Below are 23,536 nucleotides of genomic sequence, written 5' to 3' on the forward strand. Positions count from 1 at the left end.
AGCACTTTTTATCAGCTTCAATAATTTAAAAGATTGTAAACAAAATTAATCAAACAATATAGACACGTTTCAAAGGGTTATCATGTCAGAAAATGATTTAACAACTTCAATACCGGGAACTTTCACCCCATTCCTGCCCAGGCCAATTTTCAACTTTCAGCGCTGGGTTTTACATTTTTTGCTAAACAAACAATTATTTTTTTTGTTGACATTTTTTTTTTTTTTTATTCCTGTAAATTTTTGGGCTTTATTTAAAACTTTCAGAAAAACTATACTCTAATACAAACTATGGTATATATGTTTTGAAAAACAATAAATCCGTATGTACTGATGGCCAATCTTGTTTCTTGAGGCATTTAGTAAGAGGCATGTGTGTTTTTTGAAGTTGTAATATTTTGTCACAATTTTGAAAAAATTTAAGAAAATTGAGAAAAATTAAGAAAACAAAAATATGTTTTTTTTTCACAATTATCTCTTACATATGGTCACTGGTGCAGTACAGCATCATCATATAACTGGTGTGGTGGGGATTAGGGACACTAAGTGGTGACAGCATGTTAAAAATTAAAGATGTTTTCACTTGTATGATTTTATTTTGTGGCCAGTGCAATTCAGTGTTACCATAGTGACACTGTTCTACTCTGGGGAAGTGATCAGGATTTTTTTTTCTTACACATTAGGATAGCTTATATCAGTGAAAACTGTTTTATTCAGTCTTTACTATTGTGATTAGCTGTGATTGGCCACAGCTATTGACCCTGTCTGTAGAATGTGATCACAGGTACCAATCACTCCTAGTAACACAATTGTACACAATGAATGGCATGAAAGGAAGCCATCCATTGTGTACACTTATAATGTGACCTGCTGTAATTGGTCACAGCAGTCACGTGGTACTGGCAGTGGTGCCGGTACAGTGATCAGTCATCGGCTGCGTGCTGTGACAGATCACGTCGGAGCATGGGGCGCACACTCTGAAAAGATGTCATATAATGTCCCCCCCAGAATGGCGAATGTCTCGGCCAGCCATTTAATAGGCTGGGTGGGCAGCAAGTGGTTAAATGGAAGGGGCGCAGTAAAAGGAGATAATTGCCAACATACCGTGTGCCATAGAGGCACATAGTGGGCTATGTGCTGTGATGTTGCATATTAAAATTGGATAATAAAAAGAGCATTGTAATGTAGAAACTCCTAATAATGTATGGATATAGAAGGATATATTGATTAACTAACACAATGATATTTATGCTAAGAGCATAAAAATATCATTCAATAAACCAGGGTTTGACAAATTTGCTTGGAATCTAGGAGCCAGCTAAAAAAGTTAAGATTATCTTTCACAATATAAAAAATAAAATTGGGCTAACTTTACTGTTGTCTTATTTTTTTATTTAAAAAAGTGTATTTTTTCCCCAAAAAAGTGCGCTTGTAAGACCGCTGCGCAAATATGGTGTGACAGAAAGTATTGCAATGACCGCCATTTTATTCTCTAGGGTGTTAGAATAAAAAATATATATAATGTTTGGGGGTTCTAATTAGAGGGAAGGAGATGGCAGTGAAAATAGTGAAAAACACATTAGAACTGCTGTTTTACTTGTAATGCCAACGGCCAACACAAGATGGGGCCAGATCACAGAAGGAAGCTTAGGCCTGCAGAAGGCCGCAAAACCGCAGCCTTAATTACCCGTGGGCGCAGGCCCGAGACACAGGATGCCGTGTCTCTGTGCGCCCCCACCTCCCTGCCGCGGCCGGTAATTGAGGCCGCGGCTTTTGCAGGCCTAAGCTTCCCCGGGCGCCAGGTCACAATTTGCCGCAATTGCGACTGGGCGCCCGGATTTTGTCGAGCCCTGCAATAAACTATATCTGAAGAAAAGACTCTTTTTCATTTTGGATACAGTAGGGAACAATTAGAGCTTATATTCTTGCTGCCTGTATCCTGTTGGAGATTTCTGTTCTTTTCCTGTCCCAATCACAACAGGAATTCTTTCCAAATAGATAAGAATCCCTAATGCCTAGTACACAAAGTGACAAAATTGCACAAAAGATACCGCTTTTGAAGCAACAATCTGATAATCTGATCATTAGTACACAGCTTTCGAGAGCCGATAACGACAGTTCATGCAACATTATCCAAAGGTACAAGCAGCATTTTTTTTCTTGTACAATAACAGAACAAATTATTTTAATGTAATCAGGACAGTATACATCCATTAAAAAAATCACATATGCTCGGAAATTAAAGAATGCATTGCAATAAAATACATTACATTATTGCGGAAAGTTGTATTCTGTCTTTATGAGAATTTTCGTAACTCTAGTAACCTATTTGTTTTTGATATGAGACTAGCATGCAAAAAAAAAAAAAGATGATCATTCGTCCGATATTCTAATTGTGTCTAAAAGGATTCAGGGTGTATTCACACTTGTGAATTTACCATCCTCTAATTATATGATAGAATCCTATAGGAAGACATCTCCTCACATTCTGTTCTGGTGACATTTATAACATTTGTGGATGTCCTATTAATTTCTATCCAAGTGAGAGTGGGTCAACAGGACAAATTGGAAGGGCGAGTCTCTCCACCATACAAGCAGCAATAAAAATCTGACAGAGGTTCTAATTCTTCTATACTCCAGCCAAAGCCAAATAAAAAGCAGTTTTGGCTAGGGATGCACTTTTAAGTCTAACCTTGAACTGTCCTATTAGAATTTTTTGAAAGGGGAAGATTTTAAATATTATCTTCCTACCACAAGGAATAGGGTGATAATTCAGGGAAACAACCCACCTCAAAGCAAAAGTCCTGGCCCAGAATGCTGCTATGGACAGGCTTGATGACCACCTCTTCCTCCATGCTGAGATCAAGAGCTTCGACCGCGCTGCTGGGACTAAGTAAAGATTCGTGTGAGCGTGATTCCTTCAATCTCGGCATTAGATGTGACCTGTTGAAAGAAAAGACATAGATGAGACTCCTGTAAATCCACCTACTCGCACCACTAAATCCTCACACCACTGTATCCCACAGACAACTGTAATGCCATCAACCCCACCCGCTCAGAGGAAACATTCTCATAATGCCAACAATAGAAGAGAACAAGAATCTCTTCAGGAACAATTAGCTGTCGTAGCACATTCTTTTGATGATGCTCATGTGACTCCATTCATTGATGTAACCTAGGAGTTTCATTGCTGTCACTGAGACTCATGTATGTAGAACTGTCTATGTTGTCTGCAGTCACCGATCACATTCTCCTTTTTGTTTTCTATGCTGCACTACAATCAATACAAATCACTCAGAGGCTCGCAATACTCATCACAAAGAATAATAAACATTATTGAACAATAATAAGATAAAATAATGCAATGGATATCATAGTGCATTTGAACATAGAAGAGCAATCTGACCTGGCTTAGGCATTATCACTATACCATAAACACATGTGCTCAGCTTGGGCGGCTGTTCTTGTTGATATGAATGGAAAGGAGAGGCTGCCCACAATGCTGCACATCACACAAAGGAGCCAATGGAAGTTTTACCCCACAATGCCCAGTGTATGGTGCTGTGTGAACATTTCTAGAAATAGAAAAAAAAAAAAAAAGAAGAAGAGGAGCAATGCCCAGGTGCCCAGAATGCAGCGGTCGGTTCTCAATCAGCACCCAGAAAAGTGGCAAAGCAGTTGCTGATTTTCTAACCGCTTCATCCGCAGGTATTACAGCAGAAGGCAGATTTAATTTCATGAATACGCCGGCCGCCGCCTCTTCCCCCTGCTAGGAAATGATTCTATTGATCGATTGCTGTGACATTTCCTCTGAGTGACCCACTGTTGGAGGACATTGCTCCCCATTGTGTGCACCATTTAGGATTAATTATTTGCCTTTCTTCGGATCAGTTACTGAGCTGTGGCCAGCCGGAGATTCATAGGTCTCACCATCCACACCAAGAGACAAGATGTCGTCTGCTTGGCCTGCAGAGAACTTGAATACGTAGAAACAAAGACCAACAACTGGAAAATAACCTAATTTGTTGCTGACAGAAATCCAACACTTTGATCTCTGCTGAAGAACATCAACAACTTCATCACGGTGAATGTTTTGGGAAAACAAGTTAAACGACGCTGACCTTTAGCCGTGCAGCAAATATCTATTTTCTGCCTCACTTTCCACCGCTGTACATGGCGGACGAACACTTAACGGAAATATTTACAGCCTGGAACCAATCTTCTCCCAGCGCACAACGTTTTCTGAGCAAAATACCCACAATGCCCAATAGAGCAATATATTTCAGCCAACGAACGCTGCAACCTGGCATTAACCTTTACAAATGGCAGCCGGTTCCCCGCGGAGCACTTTTGGTAATAGGTGGTGACTACAGCAAATATACGAAAGAAACACATGAGCTGAAACCATATTGTGAAATGATTTCCACACTGCCAGCAAAAGGAGGTTAAACACTTGTTACTAGGCAGAATGTGAGTGAATAGAGAAGTAAACTAGAACCAATAATCACTGCTAATAAATAACATTGATACACTTGGCTGCAGCTCATACATTTATTGATGTGACACACAATTGCGTGGTACTGTATTCACCATGCAATGAGCAGAGAGGGACTTGATACACACATAACATTTATCAAGGTCTGTGAGTAGATCTACTGCACTATATAATGAGGCAAGACATCGCTTGATCAGTTACTATGGCACACTACAGGAACTGTGAGGAGCTCTGTTATACTATGTTAGGGGACTTGCACACGGTACTGATGTATGAACATCAGATATTTTTTCAGCTTTTTAAAGACAGTGGGCCAGATTCAGAAAGAATCGCCTATCTTTAGGCGGGCGTAGCGTATCTCAGATACACTACGCTGCCGTAACTTAGAGCGGCAGGTCCCGTATTCAGAAAGAACTTGCGCTCTGAGTTACGGCGGCGTAGTGTAAATGGACCAGCGTAAGCCCGCCTAATTCAAACTAGGCTGGTAGTGGGCGTGTTGTATGTAAATGATTCGTGACCCCACAGAAATGACGCGCTTTACGAACGGCGCATGCTCAGTATCACGTCAAATTTCCTCCGTAAATTACGATTGCTCAATGTTTAGTCGACGTGAACGTAACCTACACCCATCCCCATTCACGGACGATTTACGCAAACGACGTTAAATATGACGCTGTTCCGACGTCCATACCCAACATGACTTACCCCTGCTTTATGAGGGGTAAAGTTACGCCGGACCGACGCCTTACGTAAACGGCGTGTATAGATGCGCTGGACGGAACTAAGTTTGTGAATCGGCGTATCTAGGTGATTTGCATATTCGACGCGGAAATCAACAGGAGCGCCACCTAGCGGCCAGCGTAAATATGCACCCCAAGATACGACGCGTAGGAGACTTACGCCGCTCGTATCTTGGCAACCGTGAGGCGTATCTGATTCTTTGAATCAGGCGCCAAGATACGACGCCTCACACTCAGACTTACGATGGCGTATCTGGAGATACGCCGTCGTAAGTTGTTTCTGAATCTGGCCCAGTGTGTCTGACCAGTGTAGGACCTGGGACCTCTTCTGTGTCTGGCATTGACTCTTTCCACTGAGCTATCTGGGATGCTGGACAGCTCCCTGCCTGATCTATTGGGCAATCCTTAATGATCAATTGGACAACCCTGCCTTGTCTTGATTGCTGAACCTTGATCTCCTTGCTCTTCCCATGAAATTTCTATATAAGCATTCTCTCAGGACTTCCTCTTTGCCAGGTTATTGTGCCTTCTCAGCCAGTGCCTTGCTCTTGACTTCCCTGCTGCCATCTGTATTTTGCTACCACTAGTGATTGACCCTTGGCCTGTCCCTTGACTACTCTACTGCCTGATCCCAACCTGCAACTACTTGTTACTGACCCTTTGGCTTGTTTACTGACCACTCTGCTGTTTAATCCTTATCTGCTCATCCGCTACTGGACTCCAGCTTGCTCTCACCCTGGTGGGGAAAACCTGAGGACCGCGACCTGCTACTAGCTCGCAGCTAAATCCATCTCCACCATCTGGAGCTCCGGTGAACACCGGCTAGTACTTCGACTCTGCACCACAGGTGAGCCTGTGTCATCTGCCAGACTGACTGCCTGTATACCTGTCCTGCTGGTCAGTGATAGTCCTGCAACTGCTATAGCAACTGGTCTTCAAGCCCGGCGCCTGATGTTATCAAGGTATCCCCAGACGATGTCAGATGTTGCTGACAAATGCGCTGGGCGGGACTTTCCGCAACATGTCACTTCAAGTTTTCAAAGCCTGAGTATTTCTAATTGATTTAAATGCAATTGTAATCTTATATTCAATAAACTCAATGTACTACACTATGAGAGGCTCTTTCTCTTCATGTCACTGAGATATTTGTATAGTCCCTTAAACACACAGGAGTTCCAATAAGACCCCCTTCACACTGGAGCGGGAGGTGCAGTGGCAGTAAAGCACCGCTATTTTGAAGCACTATTCGGCCGCTATCGGGGTGGTTTTACCTCCCACTAGCGGCCGAAAAAGGGTTAAAAACCACCGCAAAGAGCCTCCGCAAAGCCGCGGTGTGCCATTGCTTTCAATGGGCCGGAGCGGTGGAGGGGTGGTATACACACCGCTCCAAAAGATGAGGATAGCAGGACTTTTTTTTCCATCCTGCCAGCACACCGCTGCAGTGTGAAAGCCTGAAACAGCAGATATTTCAACCCTTTACTTTATGTGTGGGGGTTTAATTTCTATTTTATTTTATTTATTTAATTATTGGGTTTGCGCAGTAAAAAAAAAAATGCCTGGATGCCTAAAAACCTGCCATTTTTAGGCATCCACATGCAAGAAGCATTATAAGTAGAGATATGCAACACACAGATTACATGGCCAATTTAGCCCTATTGGCCATGTGAGGTGTTCTGCTAGCCTATGAATTGAGATCTCACACAAAGCAGCAGATCATGTGATCTTTTTCACACTCAAGGGAATATGAAAAGCTTGGCTGTATAGTGTAATAGAAAATGTCACATCTAGGATCACCTAATCGACTGCTATTTCCCAATACAGACAGTGTGAGGAGCTTTGCTATACAATGTAAGGAGGAGAGAGATGTCACACAGATCATGCAGATCGGCCGGTGAGGAGCTCTGCTATATAGTTTTATAAAAAAGTACAATGTGACAGAAATCACATGACCAGCTCGATTCTGTAATGTTTTGTGAACATCTACAATTTAAAGCACAGACTACCTTCCCAGCACAATGCTACACATGATCTGTTCTGTTCCTGTGGGCTCTTTAAACCGTTACCACTACAGACCGAAAAAAGCACAATGCAGAATGCAACTAACCGTATTTTAATTCTGGAAAGTGATCCAATTACATGGGGTTGGGCCTTTGAAAATAGCAGAGGTGTAACAGGCTGCCTTATAAGGGTCCATGCACACTTAAAAGCTTAAAAAAAACGCCAAATCCCATGGCAGAAAAAAAAGATTATATAGCTTTTTTTATACAAGCCAAGCATTTAGGAATGTTTAGGAGCCTTTAGCGTTTTCTTCTGCCAGAAAACTGTTCTCAAAAAGGGAATCTAGAAGGGGGCTTTCTTTTCGGTCTCTAAACACTGAGCTTATAATATGGATTAAAATAAAGCACAGCGCTGATCAATATTGCATGTGTAAACAAGCAAAAATGTGCAAATATGCAAACAATGGCCCAGATTCAAGAAGCACTTGCGCCCGCGCAACCATAGGTTACGCAGCGCAAGTGCTTACTTGCTCCGGTGTAATGAGTGCTCCTGATTCAGGAACCTCGTTACACCGACTGCAGGCTAAAATCTGCGCGGCATAAGGCTCTTATGCCTCGCAGATTTTAGGCTGCATTCTTGCGGGGGCCGCTCCCATTGTGTATCAGCGTGTAGTATGCAAATTGCATACTACCACTGATTCACAAGCTTGCGCGGGCCCCGCGCAAGCCAGGTACGGAGTTTCCGTACGGCTACTTTTAGCGCAAGGCTGCCCCTTCTAATAGTAGGGGCAGCCAATGCTAAAGTATAGTCGGCCTTCCCGCGCCGTGAAATTTGAATTTCACGGCGTTTGCATAAGTGAAACGTGAATGGCGCTGGACGTTTCCCGACGGAGCATGCGCTGCACGCTCGGCGCGGGAGCGCGCCTAATTTAAATGATTCCCACCCCCGGCGGGATCATTTAAATTGCGCGCGCTTACGCCAGGCAAATTTGCCGGCGCGCCCTCGCAATTCACGGAGCTACTGCTCCGTGAATCGAGGGCAGCGCAAAATATTTGCGGGGGCGCAGGGCAAAATCGTTGCCCTGCTCCCCCGCAAATATCGCACAATTCTACTTGAATCTGGGCCAATGAACATATAACTGTGCAGATACAAACGTGATTGTGCATGTAAATGGCAAAAATGAATAAGCAGTGAATAAAGTGCACTGTGCAAAAAATTTATAAGTTCACATGTGAAAAATCTAACTCAAAACTGTAGGTGAAAAAAACTGCATTTAACCATTGAGGATAAGAAACAGAAAATCCGGTCCATAAAGGTAAGCAGAAAGGAATCGCTTGGAGCTGAGGTAAGGTTGGAGATATGCTCGGTATCTGTATCGGTAGACCACCATCCAATAGGAAATCACCATACACTGTGTATCCATCACCAACCAGGGAGAATGAATACTCTTACTGGACTGAGTGGACCCTATGACAGCGGCAAAGAGTCAAACAGGCATAAAAACTGGGAATGCAGTCACTCGCAGGGGACAGCATAGAGGGTCAGCTTCCACACCATCTCGTCAACAGATAAAACCTTAAACACCCCCGCTCATAAAAGAAAAAGGCCGCCACATAATGTGAAACTATAAACTAGGGATTTAATATAAAAGGTAGAACACTTACATCAATGATGATATATTCAGGCACAGAAAAAAATTGATCACAAACGAATCCAGGGAGCGCAATGACATGAAGCTAGCTCCATATGAACCAACGCGTTTTGTCCACTAGGACATCATCAGTGGTATGAGCTTATAATATGCCTCTAAACGTCCGAAAGTGCATGAACACATAGGATAACATTGAGCTGCTTCTACAGGCAAAAGGCAAAACTCCTGTAGAAGCAGCAGTTTTTAAAGCCTGTGTGTATGGACCCCAAGAAGAAGACAACGTACCACAGATTAAAAAAAACTGTCTGCAGATAGGATGGAGGACTCTTCTGCTGTCAATAAATAATAGATCAACACATTTCTCCTCTTACCTCGCCCAATACCCAGCTCAGTTTACGAAACCCACTGGCTGACTGCAGTCCACTGTATCTGCCACATAATACCACGTCTACAGCATATAGTAGTCCGCATCATAATATTACTGGATTTAGCCTGAGATATTATAAGGGATTTGCTCCAGGTTTGGGCTACATTTAAAGGTTAAAGATCTGTAAGTGACTCACGATTTCTGGTGAGACAAACTATTTTTTCGGCGTGATCGCCTATTATACTAATAACATCCTAGTTAAAATTGAGCAAAGTCTGTGCCAAAATCAGCCAAGACCATTTTCCATCTGTACCTTTGTACGTACAGTGCATCTGGAAAGTATTCACAGAGCTTCACTTTTTCCACATTTTATGTTACAGCCTTATTACAAAATGGATTAAATTCATTATTTTCCTCAAAATTCTTCAAACAATAACCCATAATGTGAAAAACATATTCTAAAACCCTAAAATTAGTGTAATAAAATATAAACAGCGCTGTAAATAATGTAAGATGAAATATCAGTTTTCACAGGTATTTAAAAATAATGCTAATGTCCAAAAAAACATCATGTAACAAAAGTGAATATGTGCACAAATTCCCAAAAATATATATAAATGTGTTTAAATATTAATTAAATATAAGTCCATATATCACATCAGGTTAGGTGTGAAGGTAGGTAGGTTTGTGAAAAAAAATATGATAATGGCTTCCAATCTTCCACCACACCCGGTGTCAGTGAATCCTCTCCCGTCAGATGCAAAACTCACTAACTCAAATTGCCTTACACTCTCGTGTTCGGCGTGTAAATGTGTACAAAAAGACCTCGCTGGTAGGTATAGCAGATTATTCCAGTTCCAACCAATTCACTGCCAGAAAGCTCCGCACGTAAATAAAAGAAGTGCTCAAAATAGCGTGATACCGTAAAATCAGTTTAAAAACACACTTAAATCTTCAAATATAGCACTCACATGAATCTCAAAAAATAGAGAAATACACTACACAGCAAACACTCGTTCAGAGATGAACCGAAAACTGAGTATATTGGTCGCGGCGGACCCAAGATGTCCACTGATCGTTCACCACCTCCCCGCTGTTCCTTCCTGGATCTATGCTTCCTTGATCCGCCTTGATACGTCACACGTTCACTTTAGATGGTTGCCGCACAGCCATTTCCCGACATGTTTCGTCATAAAAGACTTAGTCAGGGGCTCCGGACCACAGACTGAAACGTTTTCCAACAGGACAATGTCCCTAAGCACACAGCCGTGATAACAAAGAAGTGGCTACGGGGCAACTCTGTGAATGTCTTTGAGCGGCCCAGCCAAAGCGCAGCCTTGAACCCGATTGAACATCTCTGGAGGGATCTGAAAATTGCTGTGCACCGACACTCCCCATCCAACCTGATGGAGCTTGAGAGAAACTGCCCAAAAAAAGGCGTGCCAAGCTTGTAGCATCATACTCAAAGACTAAAGGGGTTGTAAAGGTAAAAAATTGTTTTCCTAAATAGCTTTATTTACCTTAGTGCAGTGCTCCTTCACTTACCTCATCCTTTGATTTTGCTTTTAAATGTCCTTTTTTCTTCTGAGAGTCAGTACGAGCATGAGAGTCAGGACTCTCACTAACACACAGCTCCCTTTTCTATCTGCGAAGTATAGAGCATCCTGACTCTCCTGCTCGCCTCCTCCCCCTCAAGGGAGGGGGTGAGCACGACACTCCACAGCAGGGAGAAAGCCTTGCATTACTGTGTGGAGTTACAGACAGAAAAACAGGAAGTGAGTATTTCTCAGACGAAATAAGGACATTTAAAAGCAAAATCGAAGGATGAGGTAAGTGAAGGAGGTAAATGAAGCTATTTAGGATTTTTTTTTTTACCTTTACAACCCCTTTAAGACTGTAACTGGTGCCAAAGCCTGTGAATACTTATGTACATGTGGATTTTTTTTAAATAAATTTGCAAAGATTTCAAACAAACTTCTTTCACGTTGTCATTATGGGGTATTGTTTGTAGAATTTTGACGAAAATAATGAATTGAATCCATTTTGGAATAAGGCTGTAACATAACAAAATGTGCAAAAAGTGAAGCACTGTGAATACTTTCTGGATGCACTGTAATCTGTCTGCATTAATATGACCTTTTTTCCCCACTCCCCACCCTCACTGCAGCTGACAGTCTCCATTCCCACCCATGTTCACACCTCAGGCTGGTGCTGCCCTGGGTTTGGTGTCTTGATGCTTGGGTGTGTGGTTTACATAGGGGCAGTTGTGGCACGTCTATTAGGAGGTGCACGGATTCCATGTGGGGGGGGGGGGGGGGTGGTATTGTTTGAAGCAGGCTTCAAAAAACTCTGAGTCCACCCAGTTTTGCGACAATAGCGGTCGTGAGACCTTTTTCAGGATTAGCCGAAAGGAGAAGCCATCCTATTGGCCGCTGAAATGTATGGTCAAGGAGACTCATCCCAGGACATGAAGGAGATGCATCCCAGGACACAGAGAGACTAGGGGGGAAGCTGTCGCCTTTCAGCACAGGGTGAGTGAGCTGGCGACTGATGGAGCACCAGCCGCCACTGCATAGGGGCTGCGAGAGGTGTGACACAAATATCTACCGTGATCTCCAGGTGACAGAAGAGATGACAGGAATGAAAGTTGCATGATCACCACTGGACTAATGAATACTGCTTCCCACAATGACAGGGAGTCGTGTTTGCCCCCATTAATTCACACAGAAAACTAGTCTGTGGATTCCTCCAGTCATCTCTACAGACTGAAGGTTGAGAAGACCCAGAATAATTTTGTATTAGTGCCAGCCCCCACTGCTGTATCATCAGAACTGGCTTATAAACCGCAGGGAGGAAAGACCCAACTGGTGTGTGGAAACAAAGAGTTTTGATTGTTTCAAATTCAAACCAGGTATGGCATTCTGAGGAGGAGAAATATTCACAGGTCCTAAATAATAAGCATTTCCTCTTCATTGACAATACAAATCTTTAAAGGAATAGACTTAAAATTCTTTTTAAGAAACTTTGGCATTTGAAAAGGCTTGCTTTCTGAGTATGATTTCCCTTGTTGGATTGGGTGATGGTAATTAGCAGCCACTGGCGTTACAGCTCTGAGCGGCGCCATTTGTCATGCAGAAACGGCCGCTGTCAGCAGCTTAAACTTGTTCGGCATTCAGACGGAGGATGTCGCGCTCCTGTACAGCACAGCTGACACTCTGGCGATAAGAGACATCATTTCTGGTAGTGCACACTGCAGGTCACCCTGACAACCACCACCAACATATGTTCACTACACAAACGACAAGAGGCCTTTCAGGGGATCCTTATAAAAAGCTTTGACACAAAACAGGCAGGTGTGCACATGCTGAATTTAAATTGGATACAAATTAGGCCCAAGAAAGTTTCCAACTGAGGAAAGGAGATTCTAACTGCAAAGATACAATTCCGTTGCTCAAAAACACCTTCACGTACATAGATGTAGTGGCTGCAAATTACTAAATTTACTGGGCTGTTAAAATGAAACAATCCAGGGAGCTTCGGTGAGCAGAGTCGGCATGAGTTAAAGCTTGTGTGAGGATGGGGGTAAGTGAGCGCTGGAATGAGTGAGGATAGGGGTAAGTGAAAGCTGGGGTGAGAGGGTGCCAGCATGAGTGAGCATGGGGGTAAGTGAGAGCTGGGGTATGGCCCCCTTTCACACTGCCGCGGCTTGAAAGTCGCACGACTTTGCTGTGATTTCAGGGAATAACTGTGTAAACTTGAGGTCTATGGACCTCAACTTTCATCGAAATCGGACCAAAGTAGTACAGGGACTACTTTGAAGTCACACAAATATGAATGGTTATCATTGGGAATCATGGGGTACGACTTGTCTTGCGACTCCGATGTCCAAAGTTGCAGGAAAAGTTGCACAAGTGTGAAAGGGGTCTAAGGGAGAAAGTCGGCGTGAAGAGGACTATGTGAGAGCTGGGGCCAGAGAGAGTGCTAGCGTGAGTGAGGATGGGGGTAAGCGAGAGCTGGGGTGAGGGAGAACGCTGGCATAAGGATGGAGATAAGTGAGAGATCCGGCGTGAGGAAGGGGGGTAAGTGAGAGCTGGTATAAAAGAGAGAGCTGATGTAAATGAAGAAGGGGTAAGTGAGAGCTGGTAGAAATGAGAGAGCTGGTGTGAGTGAGGATAGGGGTGAGTGAGGAAGGGGGTAAGTGAGAGCTGGTATAAAAGAGAGCTGGTGTGAGTGAGGATAGGGGTGATCAAACCTTAATACCATAAATAAAAACATGTTATTAGATTTTTACTCTAGGAGTATATGGCTGGTTTCATACGGCATTTACCGCACTCCGCATCCGCCTGCTCAACAGGGATCTCCATGCTAAACAGGCAGATGACAGGTCCACTGTTCTCGATGGAGCTGTAGGATAGAAACAGACCGCCTGTCCAACTGTTCCACTATTCTTGGCGGACAGCATCGGATGCTGGCGGGTGTCAGCGGACACCCGCCACTCAATAGAGAGCTATGGATGGTCCAAATAACTGACAGGTGGACCGTATCGGACAGCCCATGTGAAACCAATCCTAAAAGTTTGTAAATTCTAGAAAAAAGCTTAAATAATGCATTACAATTTAACTAAATCCTTTAGATTTTAGTCGACTAAAAATGTACTGAAGATTTTAGTCGACTAAATTACAACTAAAACTGAAACAATTCAGAAGACTAAAATACAACTAAAACTAAAATAGCATTTTAGGCAAAAGACTATGACTTAAGCCGCCCAAACACGGTTCGAATTTCTAAAGGATTTTCTTTCGAAAATCGTATCAAAGAATTTTCGTGCGGCAATCAAATTTGAGGAACCAGACATGTTGGAAAATTTTTAAAAAAACGAAAGATTTTCTAATCAATGATGGGAGAATCGTGCGAGAAATGTAATAGAAAAAAAAAGCGCATATGCAAGAAAAGAAAATTCCCGGAGAGAAAAGAATATTCTTTTCTGTAGCAACATGAAGGCTTGGTCGGCCGAATTTCGAAAATCAATGGTGGCATCATCGGATCACAAAAAAATTAAAATTTCTGATTTTGAAAAGAAAGCAGTATGGCCTGCTTAAATAAAAATTTTACATCAAAATAACAACTGGTGGTGAATGAGCCAGAGGGAGCAATGGGTGAGGTGAGTGGGAGAACTGTGGTGAGCAAGAGAGCAGAGACAACTAATTGAGTAAAATGACCAGGTGAGTGAGGGTGAGGCTGCGTGGGAAATCAGGGGTGAATGAGAGAAATGGGGTGTCAGTAAGGCCTCGTACACACGGACGGACTGTCCGCTGAAAAAGGTCCGCCGGACCGTTTTCAGCGGACATGTCCGCCCGGAGATTTCTGTCTGATGGTTGTACACACCATCAGACAGAAATCCGCGCGCACACGATATGCGGTGACGTGGCCGCACCATCGCTGCGACGATTACGTGGCGACGTGCGCGGCCCTGGAAGGTCAATGCTTCCACGCATGCGTCGAATCACTTCGACACATGCGAGGGATGGCAGCCGAGCGGATATGTACGGTGAGTCTGTACAGACTACCGAACATGTCCGACGGACAGGCTTCCAGCGGACATGTTTCTTACTATGCTAATAAATTTTTGTCCGCTGGAAAACGGTCGGCTGGACAAATGTCCGCTGGAAACCTGTCCGGTCGGCCGTAAACACGACCGAACATGTCTGCTGAAACTGGTCCGCGGACCAGTTTCAGCAGACATGTTCGTTCGTGTGTACGGGGCCTTAGAGAGCTGAGTGAGCAAACTATCTCTGGTGAATGGCAGAGCAGGGGTGGGTAAGAGATGCGGGTGAGCAAACGATCTGGGGTCAGTATGCCATTATGGGTGGGGTATGTGAGAGAGCCAGTTGTGCAAAGGGTCTGAAGAAGGGAAGAACAGCAGAAAGTGGAAGTTTTAATGGCCACAGTATAGCAGCTGTCTATGAGGACTGGCCACTACAGAGGTTTGAAAAGGTTAATTTTTTTATATTCTTACTGTATATTCATCATTAGAAAAGATGAAATATTCTGGATTCCTAGATGGAATGGTAGATTTCTATGGCAGTCATTTCATTCTATACAATACCAGTGCAGCTAACATGTCTAATCTATCAGGTGAACTACACCAAAAACTGGTATACAAGCAGGGGAAATTCATATCGAAAAGAAAAGTTAGAGGAAATAGTGAAAAATAAGGCAGTAGTCACAGATTGCAGTCACGTATACAGCCACCATGTGTGCACATTGGGGACGTTAATCCCATTTTGCAGAGGCTCAGTGAATGGTGTGTGGAGAGCAGGCCTGCTGCTGATAGGACTAAATGTTTAAGGAATTTATAAATGGCCTTTAAACGCCTGGGGATCGGTGGGATGAATAGCAAGCGCTCAGCCAGCCGCCACATTTGCATAAAAATCAGAAGGAAGAGACCACTGGAGGGATTATGGCGGATTTCATTCGGCTGATCTCTCTCCTCTGGAGGTTCTTGTCAACATATACTTTATTTTTATGAGTGGTGACCCAGCCACAGAGCATATGAATCCAGCTTGAAAATGTAAAATAACACACTGCCCATTCTTCTGCCAAGTAACAGCATTGTTTATGGTGGCATATAGGGGCATAGAATATTGATTTCTGTTACATCGGCGCACACAATGCTTAATCATAACTATGCAAAGGAAAGACGTGCGGCCTTTTCAGACAGCCCTGTTCTGAGCACCTAACAGCTGCTGCAAAGTCCCCTTCTGTACGACATGAGTTGGTCACCTTGATTGGGACTTAGACCCTATTCAAACTTGTGCGACTTTGGATATACAACATGTTATTCAATGATAACCATTCACATATGTGCAACTTCAAAATAGTTCATGCCCTACTTTGTTCTGATTTTAATGCACGCTGAGAGTCATAGACTTTAATGTTAACCCTCAAAAGTTGCATGAAAGTCATAACTAAATGTTTTACAAGCAACAGTTGTGCAACAGCGGGTCCGACTTGGGACAACACGTCACACCTAAAGCTGCATCAAAGTTGCACTCCAAAGTCATACAACTTTGGTGTTGTACAAGTGTGTATGAAGCCTTAGGTTGGTTTACTTTCCATACAACTTGTATCGATCATCTTTAGTGCGACTTGTGCTGGTCACCTTCTGTGCGACTCGTGCTGGCCACCTTCTGTGCGACTCGTGCTGGCCACCTTCTGTGCGACTCGTGCTGGCCACCTTCTGTGCGACTCGTGCTGGTCACCTTCTGTGCAACTCGTGCTGGTCACCTTCTGTGCAACTTGTGCTGGTCACCTTCTGTGCGACTCGTGCTGGTCACCACCTGTGCGACTCGTGCTGGTCACCACCTGTGCGACTCGTGCTGGTCACCACCTGTGCGACTCGTGCTGGTCACCACCTGTGCGACTCGTGCTGGTCACCACCTGTGCGACTTGTGCTGGTCACCTTCTGTGCGACTTGCGCTGGTCACCTTCTGTGCGACTCGTGCTGGTCACCACCTGTGCGACTCGTGTTGGTCACCACCTGTGCGACTTGTGCTGGTCACCACCTGTGCGATTCGTGCTGGTCACCACCTGTGCGACTTGTGCTGGTCACCTTCTGTGCGACTCGTGCTGGTCACCTTCTTTGCAACTTGTGCTGGTCACCTTCTTTGCAACTCGTGCTGGTCACCACCTGTGCGATTCGTGCTGGTCACCACCTGTGCGACTTGAGCTGGTCACCTTCTGTGCGACTCGTGCTGGTCACCTTCTGTGCGACTCGTGCTGGTCACCTTCTGTGCGACTTGTGCTGGTCACCTTCTGTGCGACTTGTGCTGGTCACCTTCTGTGCGACTTGTGCTGGTCACCTTCTGTGCGACTTGTACTTATTCCCTGTAACTAGTGTTCATCACCTTCAATGTAATTTGCTTTTGCTGATCTATATTTCCATAAGGACGACTCTAAAAGCTCCCTCCTATGTTGCCCTTATGGCAGCCAGCACAGCCATCATCCTTGCTAAACAACTGCAGAAATAGAATCACTTTATGTAATAAGCCACCTAAAGATTATATCAATTTAAACTGGCTGGCAGTCCTGCAATGAAGGAAGAAAAATAAAACAGAATCTGCATATATAATGAGCTAACATGACCCTCCCTGTACATATATAATTACTTAATATACACTAAAGGCTTATAAAACAAAGGGACACTTTTACAGCTTAGTTTTTCTTTATCTCAGCATTTAACCTGCACGAGTGTATAGGAATAAAATGGGTAATGAATTATATACATAGTTGGTGGTTTTATGGCACTGTTTGGCATGCAGCCTCAGATCCATGATGATCTGAATTGTTTAGACTCAATGGACCTATTGATGAAAACATCAGGTAGGAAATGTATGGAGAAGAGCACCCTCTACAGGCACACAAGAATTATCTTTAATAGGAGATTTTCAAAGGTCACTTTGGAGATGGATTGGCACTTCAAACAATATGGAAGGTCTGTGTGAATACAGGTTATCTAGGGGAAATATTTATAGGTGGAAGTGTTCAGTAATTCGTTATAGTTATAAGTATATTACTTTGCCGCAGTGGGAGGATTCAGGAGCACAACAGTTGTCACAGATTCGTATTTAGATGTCCAACACCAACATAACCCATTTTTCGCAACTTTGCACTGTAAATCTGGTTACTCATAATAACTGGATTGCTGGTCACAGATCCATCACTTGCATTCAGTTACTGAAGCAGTGACAGCTTTTTGGCTTCCTGGAGCAAGTCTGATATATCCAAGCCTAAGATACAGCCTGGCCTGTTCCAACATCACCCGAGCTATTTATCTTCTAAGAGGTCTCGGAATTACCAGGCCATTAATAATGGCAGTATAGATCTGCATGGAACTACACAAAAGCATCACAGACAGCACTAGTCACATTGACAGCAGTCACACACTGTGCAATCTCTCTAGTGATGGGACTGATCTGATCATTCAGCAATGGATGAAAGTACACATTAGAAATGATTGTATGAGAGTGAAAAGAAGGTATGGTTCAGCATGCTGGAAAAGTTACGTTTGTGAAACAGAGAAAGAACTCACAGCGCTTTTGTTAAAGTCATGACCGGACAGGGTAGATATAAATCAATGATTTATGAAAAAAAAAAAAAAATCTGATTTTTTTGTATTTACTTTTGGAGTAAAAATCTAAAGATAGTTTTCTATTTAGGATACATTAATAATTTGATTTATTCAGCATGAAATGGAGATTAGTTATGTAGCACAAGGCTGTATATTCTGCAATATTTACATTTTTGGCAAACTCATTCAAGCTGAGATAACATTAAAACTGCATTGATGCATTCAAACTAACCATGAGATAAAAAAAAATTCAGGAATATTCATTTATCCCATTGTTTTCCAAATCTATGTACACAACAAACTGTATGATTAAATCGGTTCTGATATCGCTGTTTTACTAAACTGACAGCTTATTACTCTAATTAGGAAACCTTCATTTTGTTTGCAAATATTCAAGATTCTAACTACCAGCGACAATGAGGGGGTTATTTACGAAAGGCAAATCCACTTTGCACTGAAAGTGCACTTGGAAGTGTAGTTGCTGTAAATCTAAAGGGGTAGTTTGGAAATGAGGGGAAGCTCTGCTGATTTTATTATCCAATCATGTGCAAGCAAAAATGCTGTTTTTTTTTTTATTTGTTTTGCATGTCCCCCTTGGATCTACAGTGACTGCACTTTCAGTGCAATTTCAAGTGCACTTTGCACTTGTAGTGTAAAGTGCATTTGCCTTTGGTAAATAACCCCCTAAGTTATTTTCATTTTAGATCCATCATAAATAACCCCCTAAGCACCTGTCATTTTAGATCCATCATAGTGGCGCCTGTTAGCAGACATCCACTTACCTGCTGCCGCCACGTCCCTCACCTTGTAGTGTCACTGCCGCATCACCAGCCATCCCATAAAAGTGAATGGGACTGTCGTTGAGTCAACAGCGGGTCAGAGGAGGAGCTGCTTCGGGACAGAGATGACAGTTGCTCTTTAAAACGTATGATTTAAATCAAGCCTTTTTACTTGTGATTTAAATCAAGATATAAATCGTGATTTAAATCGACTTGATTTAAATCAAATCAAATCCACCCTGCGACCGGATCTGAAATCTTTCATTGAAATGCTACATAGATCCGCATTCAACTTCCTAATGCAAAGTCACAATGAGATTCACTGCCACACTGACAGCCACATAGTATATCAGTGATTCCTGACAAACATGCACTGACAGCGCAATGTATACACGGAAGGTGTCCCTCTGTGGGGAATGGGCTGCAATGGCTGTGAACATTAAATTGTCTATTGAGTTTGAAGGCAATAAAGACACAATGGCAGTTTTGTACCCAGGAAAAAAATCCAATTTCCATCCTATCAGTGGTGCTTGTATAGAGTGAATGAAGGTTGATGTTGGCGTGACGGGCGAAATATACAGCACTGCTCAGTCAGTAACTGGCTGCTATCATGGGTGACCCATCTTCAGCACGGTCTTTTAATTAAACAGGACTTACAAGTGGATAAATGAGATCCCCCAGTAGAATTTAGAATCAGATGAGAACTTAAAACTGAAGATAGCAGACGTGCCTATGGATATCAATAGCTATTTACAAAAGGTAATCATGTTAGCAAAAGATTTAAGAGCAAAAAATGTATAAACATTGACCAAATAATACTGTTAGGAACATGTACAGCACTTACGGCTCATGACCGCCTGCAGCACGCTATGAGATCATCGTCTTATATTTCACTTAGAAGGAATGGAACCAACTACAGGTAGTTTCAGGATGTGCTCCCTGTACAGACCCTTTATAACCCCAAATACCCATCTAATGCATCATAAAAGGCAAAATTGTGAAACCAAAAACTTCAACAAGACTCACCATACTGTCTGCAAATAGTCTCCTTTATGAGCTGTGACTGGTATTCTACGTACGCTGTGGCTTATATTACATATTTATTTCTGAAATGTTTTCACTAAAGGTGGACTCTGCCACTCCATCTCTCCTGAATACTCTGTACTACTGGACGCTCTTCCGTTATCCAATGCTGCACTTCTGGAGTATTCTGCGATGATCGGCTGTATTGATATATTGTGTGTTTAGTAATCAAAGACGGAGAGACGTCACACACTGCCCATATGAAATGCAGCAGAATCGGAACACAAACACTTTGCTGAATTTCCTGTATATGGGAGAGAATTCCAGACAAGTTGGGACTTTGTACATTTAACTGAATGTGGTGACTCCATCACATGTCCCAGCATGATACTAAGGAAGTTCTGGGGAAGAAGCCATGCAGCTTGCTTCACCTGATGGAGCGTGACGCCACTGTGATGGGGGCGGGAGGCGCCGGGTGATTATCGCACAAATCATTACTACCCTGTGTAGACAATTACATCTACAAATATTGGCACAAGGCAAACTCAAGAAGTTTTGACCTTCACAATACAAAACAGACTTGGCCATCTTGAAGCTCAGACTTAGCTATTCAGGTCTCATTGGTAAGAGAAGTGAGTATAGAAATCTGAATTGTTCTATGAACATCTCCCAGATTTTTTGTTTCATTAGAGCAGTGACTGGTCTCCAAACTGCGGCCCTCTGCATGCCTTCCATCCACTGATACCAATGAGGGGGGCACCGTTTCTTACATTGACACCAACGATGGGGTACTTTTCCTCCCACTGATACTGACAATGGGGCACTATTCCTCCCACTGATACTGACAATGGGGCACTATTCTTCCCACTGACACCAATTGTGAGGCATTATTCCTATCACAAATACCCATTATGAGGCACAATTCCGCCTTCTACTGACCACAGGCACTATGTATTTTTTTTTTGTTTACTCCCACTGACCAATGGACCCTTGTTTAAAAAGCTTGAAGACCCCTGCTGACAGTCAATTTCTGTAAGCTGACATTATTTCCATAGGCTATGGGGTGTTCTGGAATAGAGAGAGATATTAGTGGGGTGTTCTGGAATACAGAGAGATATTAGTGGGGTGTTCTGGAATAGAGAGAGATATATTTGGGGTGTTCTGGAATAGAGAGAGATATTAGTGGGGTGTTCTGGAATAGAGAGAGAGATATTTGGGGTGTTCTGGAATAGAGAGAGATATTAGTGGGGTGTTCTGGAATAGAGAGAGATATTAGTGGGGTGTTCTGGAATACAGAGAGATATTAGTGGGGTGTTCTGGAATAGAGAGAGATATTAGTGGGGTGTTCTGGAATAGAGAGAGATATTAGTGGGGTGTTCTGGAGTAGAGACAGACAGCAAGTAAAAGGGTAGATAACAGGAAATGGTGTATTCTGGGCTGGATGGGGTACTCTGGAGAAAATGGACCAAAAGGTAAAGAGATGCCCTGAAGTAATGGGGAATGCAAGGAATAGGTACTCTGGGTAGAGGGGGTGGCAGGGGTGCACTAGAGTAAAGGGGGGACAGCAATAAATGTGGTGCTGTGGGGTCAGGGGGAACCCCAGAGAATAAGGTGCTGGGCAGTAGAAGTGGCCGTCAAGGGATGGGGTGCTCCCGGGTGGAATGGGGCAGCAGGGCCGGAAGTGTGTGTGTGTGTTTAAGTGGGGGGGGGGGATAAGGCACCCTGGGATGAGAGCCAGTTCTGAATTGTCTAGCAACTGCAGTATACAGAGGAATTTGTGTCCATCTGACAAATGCATCGCCAGTTTAAAATCTTCACTGCTTCCAACCCACAACAGATGGCGACAGAAGAGATGGTAGAAAATCCAGTCAAGCAATTACTGCAATGATCTATGCGACAACTTCCAGCTACATACGGTGAATTGTATAGCAGGTATCAAAGGCATGAAGGAGTTAAGAGCCTGAAGGCGCGAAGAAGAACTGCACACCTCCTCGCCCGTCCGCGAAGATAGCTCGGCTCATTGCTATTTGCAAAAACAGTTTGCAAAAAAAAAAAAGCCACTTTGTTGAGGCGGCATCTGGCTCATTACATGTGTTGTTTTCTCTGCAACAACACCGCCACCACACCGTTCAAAGACAAAACAATTTACTCCGCTAGGCAGAATCCATCTTCGGCTCGTTGTAGACAATTCAGAATGCGGAGTCCGGCAGACCGGACGAGTATCGGAGAGAATTAACTAAACAGCGAAAGAGCCACATGAAGCAATTTAAAAGAAAACTGTCAAGATTTCCAAGAAGCAGAACGTGTATAATATACATTGTAAATGATGATCTGTGGTTGACAAAATGAGAAGACTGCACAGAAATCACTGCAACTCTCTAGAAATCTCCCCATATAGACTTTTTATTGTGACATTTTTATTATTGTACGGACAAATATTGCGTCACGCTTTGCTGAATTACTAAACTACTAAAGGTGAACTCTGAGCAAACATAAAATACACAAATTAATGCAGATTTGTGATCATTAACAGATCAATAAATGTATTCTTTTTTTTTAAATACAAGTGGTGTACCTGAGTTTAAGCGAACAACAGCCCTTTGTAATTCTGGTACAGCAGAGCTCAGACTGGGAGAGGGATAGCTAGAAGTGGGAACCAATCAGGTGTAGAGCATGATGGCGGATAGCGATAGCCACCCCATTATAAATGTGACCCCTATTCTTCTATGCTAGATGCACCAAGTTACAACTCACATCAAGAAGAATTCAGGGTGAAGCACAGTGTTGGAGAACATTATGAAAAGAACCACCCCACCAATACTGGGGCCATGTGAGCACAAACACAAAAGAAGTCCAGCGCCATAGTTTTCTCTAATTTAACGTATTTGGGCTGCTTGTACTGTGCGCCATACATTTTGCTTGGCATGGAGTAATAGATGTCTGCTGGATAGGTATGGAGTGTTGGTCGATCCCGGAATTATTTTGGTTGGGTGCAGACAGGCAGTTGGCGTGTTTACATGACAGCACAGAGCAGGAAATGGCTTTGGTGTCAAGTTGAAGGTTCTGCCCAAAACAGAACAGCCATCTGTCACACTTTCCGCTCATCTCCGGTTTAACACGACTCATTTAAGGGGAGCAGGTGACAGAAGATGGTGGAAGCCCAAAATACTCCGCCAGGGATGAGAGGAGACTTCCCATCTAACATTGTCGCTATACAAGATAAGAATATTTTTATGACATATACAGAAGTGTCTCTTGCGGCAGGAATAATAATTATCTGTCTCGCCTTTACAGACCAGATCAGTTTACAGTGATTGCTGAAATAGACCAAAAGGTCAGGGCATGCTGAGGGGGCC

General features: G+C 43.2%; 1 protein-coding gene across 12 annotated transcripts in view; it reads right to left on the reverse strand.

Annotated features, from left to right (window-relative positions):
- Positions 1–23,536, reverse strand: part of LOC120913800 (DAB2 interacting protein) — a 628,977-nt gene that overhangs the window by 144,789 nt on the left and 460,652 nt on the right. For 11 of the 12 annotated variants that reach the window (XM_040324026.1, XM_040324033.1, XM_040324025.1 and 8 more), the window contains one exon: positions 2,787–2,940. In XM_040324026.1, the coding sequence (XP_040179960.1) occupies positions 2,787–2,940 (154 nt within the window). Of the gene's footprint in view, positions 1–2,786; positions 2,941–20,183; positions 20,461–23,536 lie in introns of those variants that run through there. The other variant, XM_040324031.1, reaches the window with a different exon arrangement.

Source organism: Rana temporaria, chromosome 9 (genome assembly GCF_905171775.1).
Source record: "Rana temporaria chromosome 9, aRanTem1.1, whole genome shotgun sequence".
NCBI classification, from domain to species: domain Eukaryota; kingdom Metazoa; phylum Chordata; class Amphibia; order Anura; family Ranidae; genus Rana; species Rana temporaria.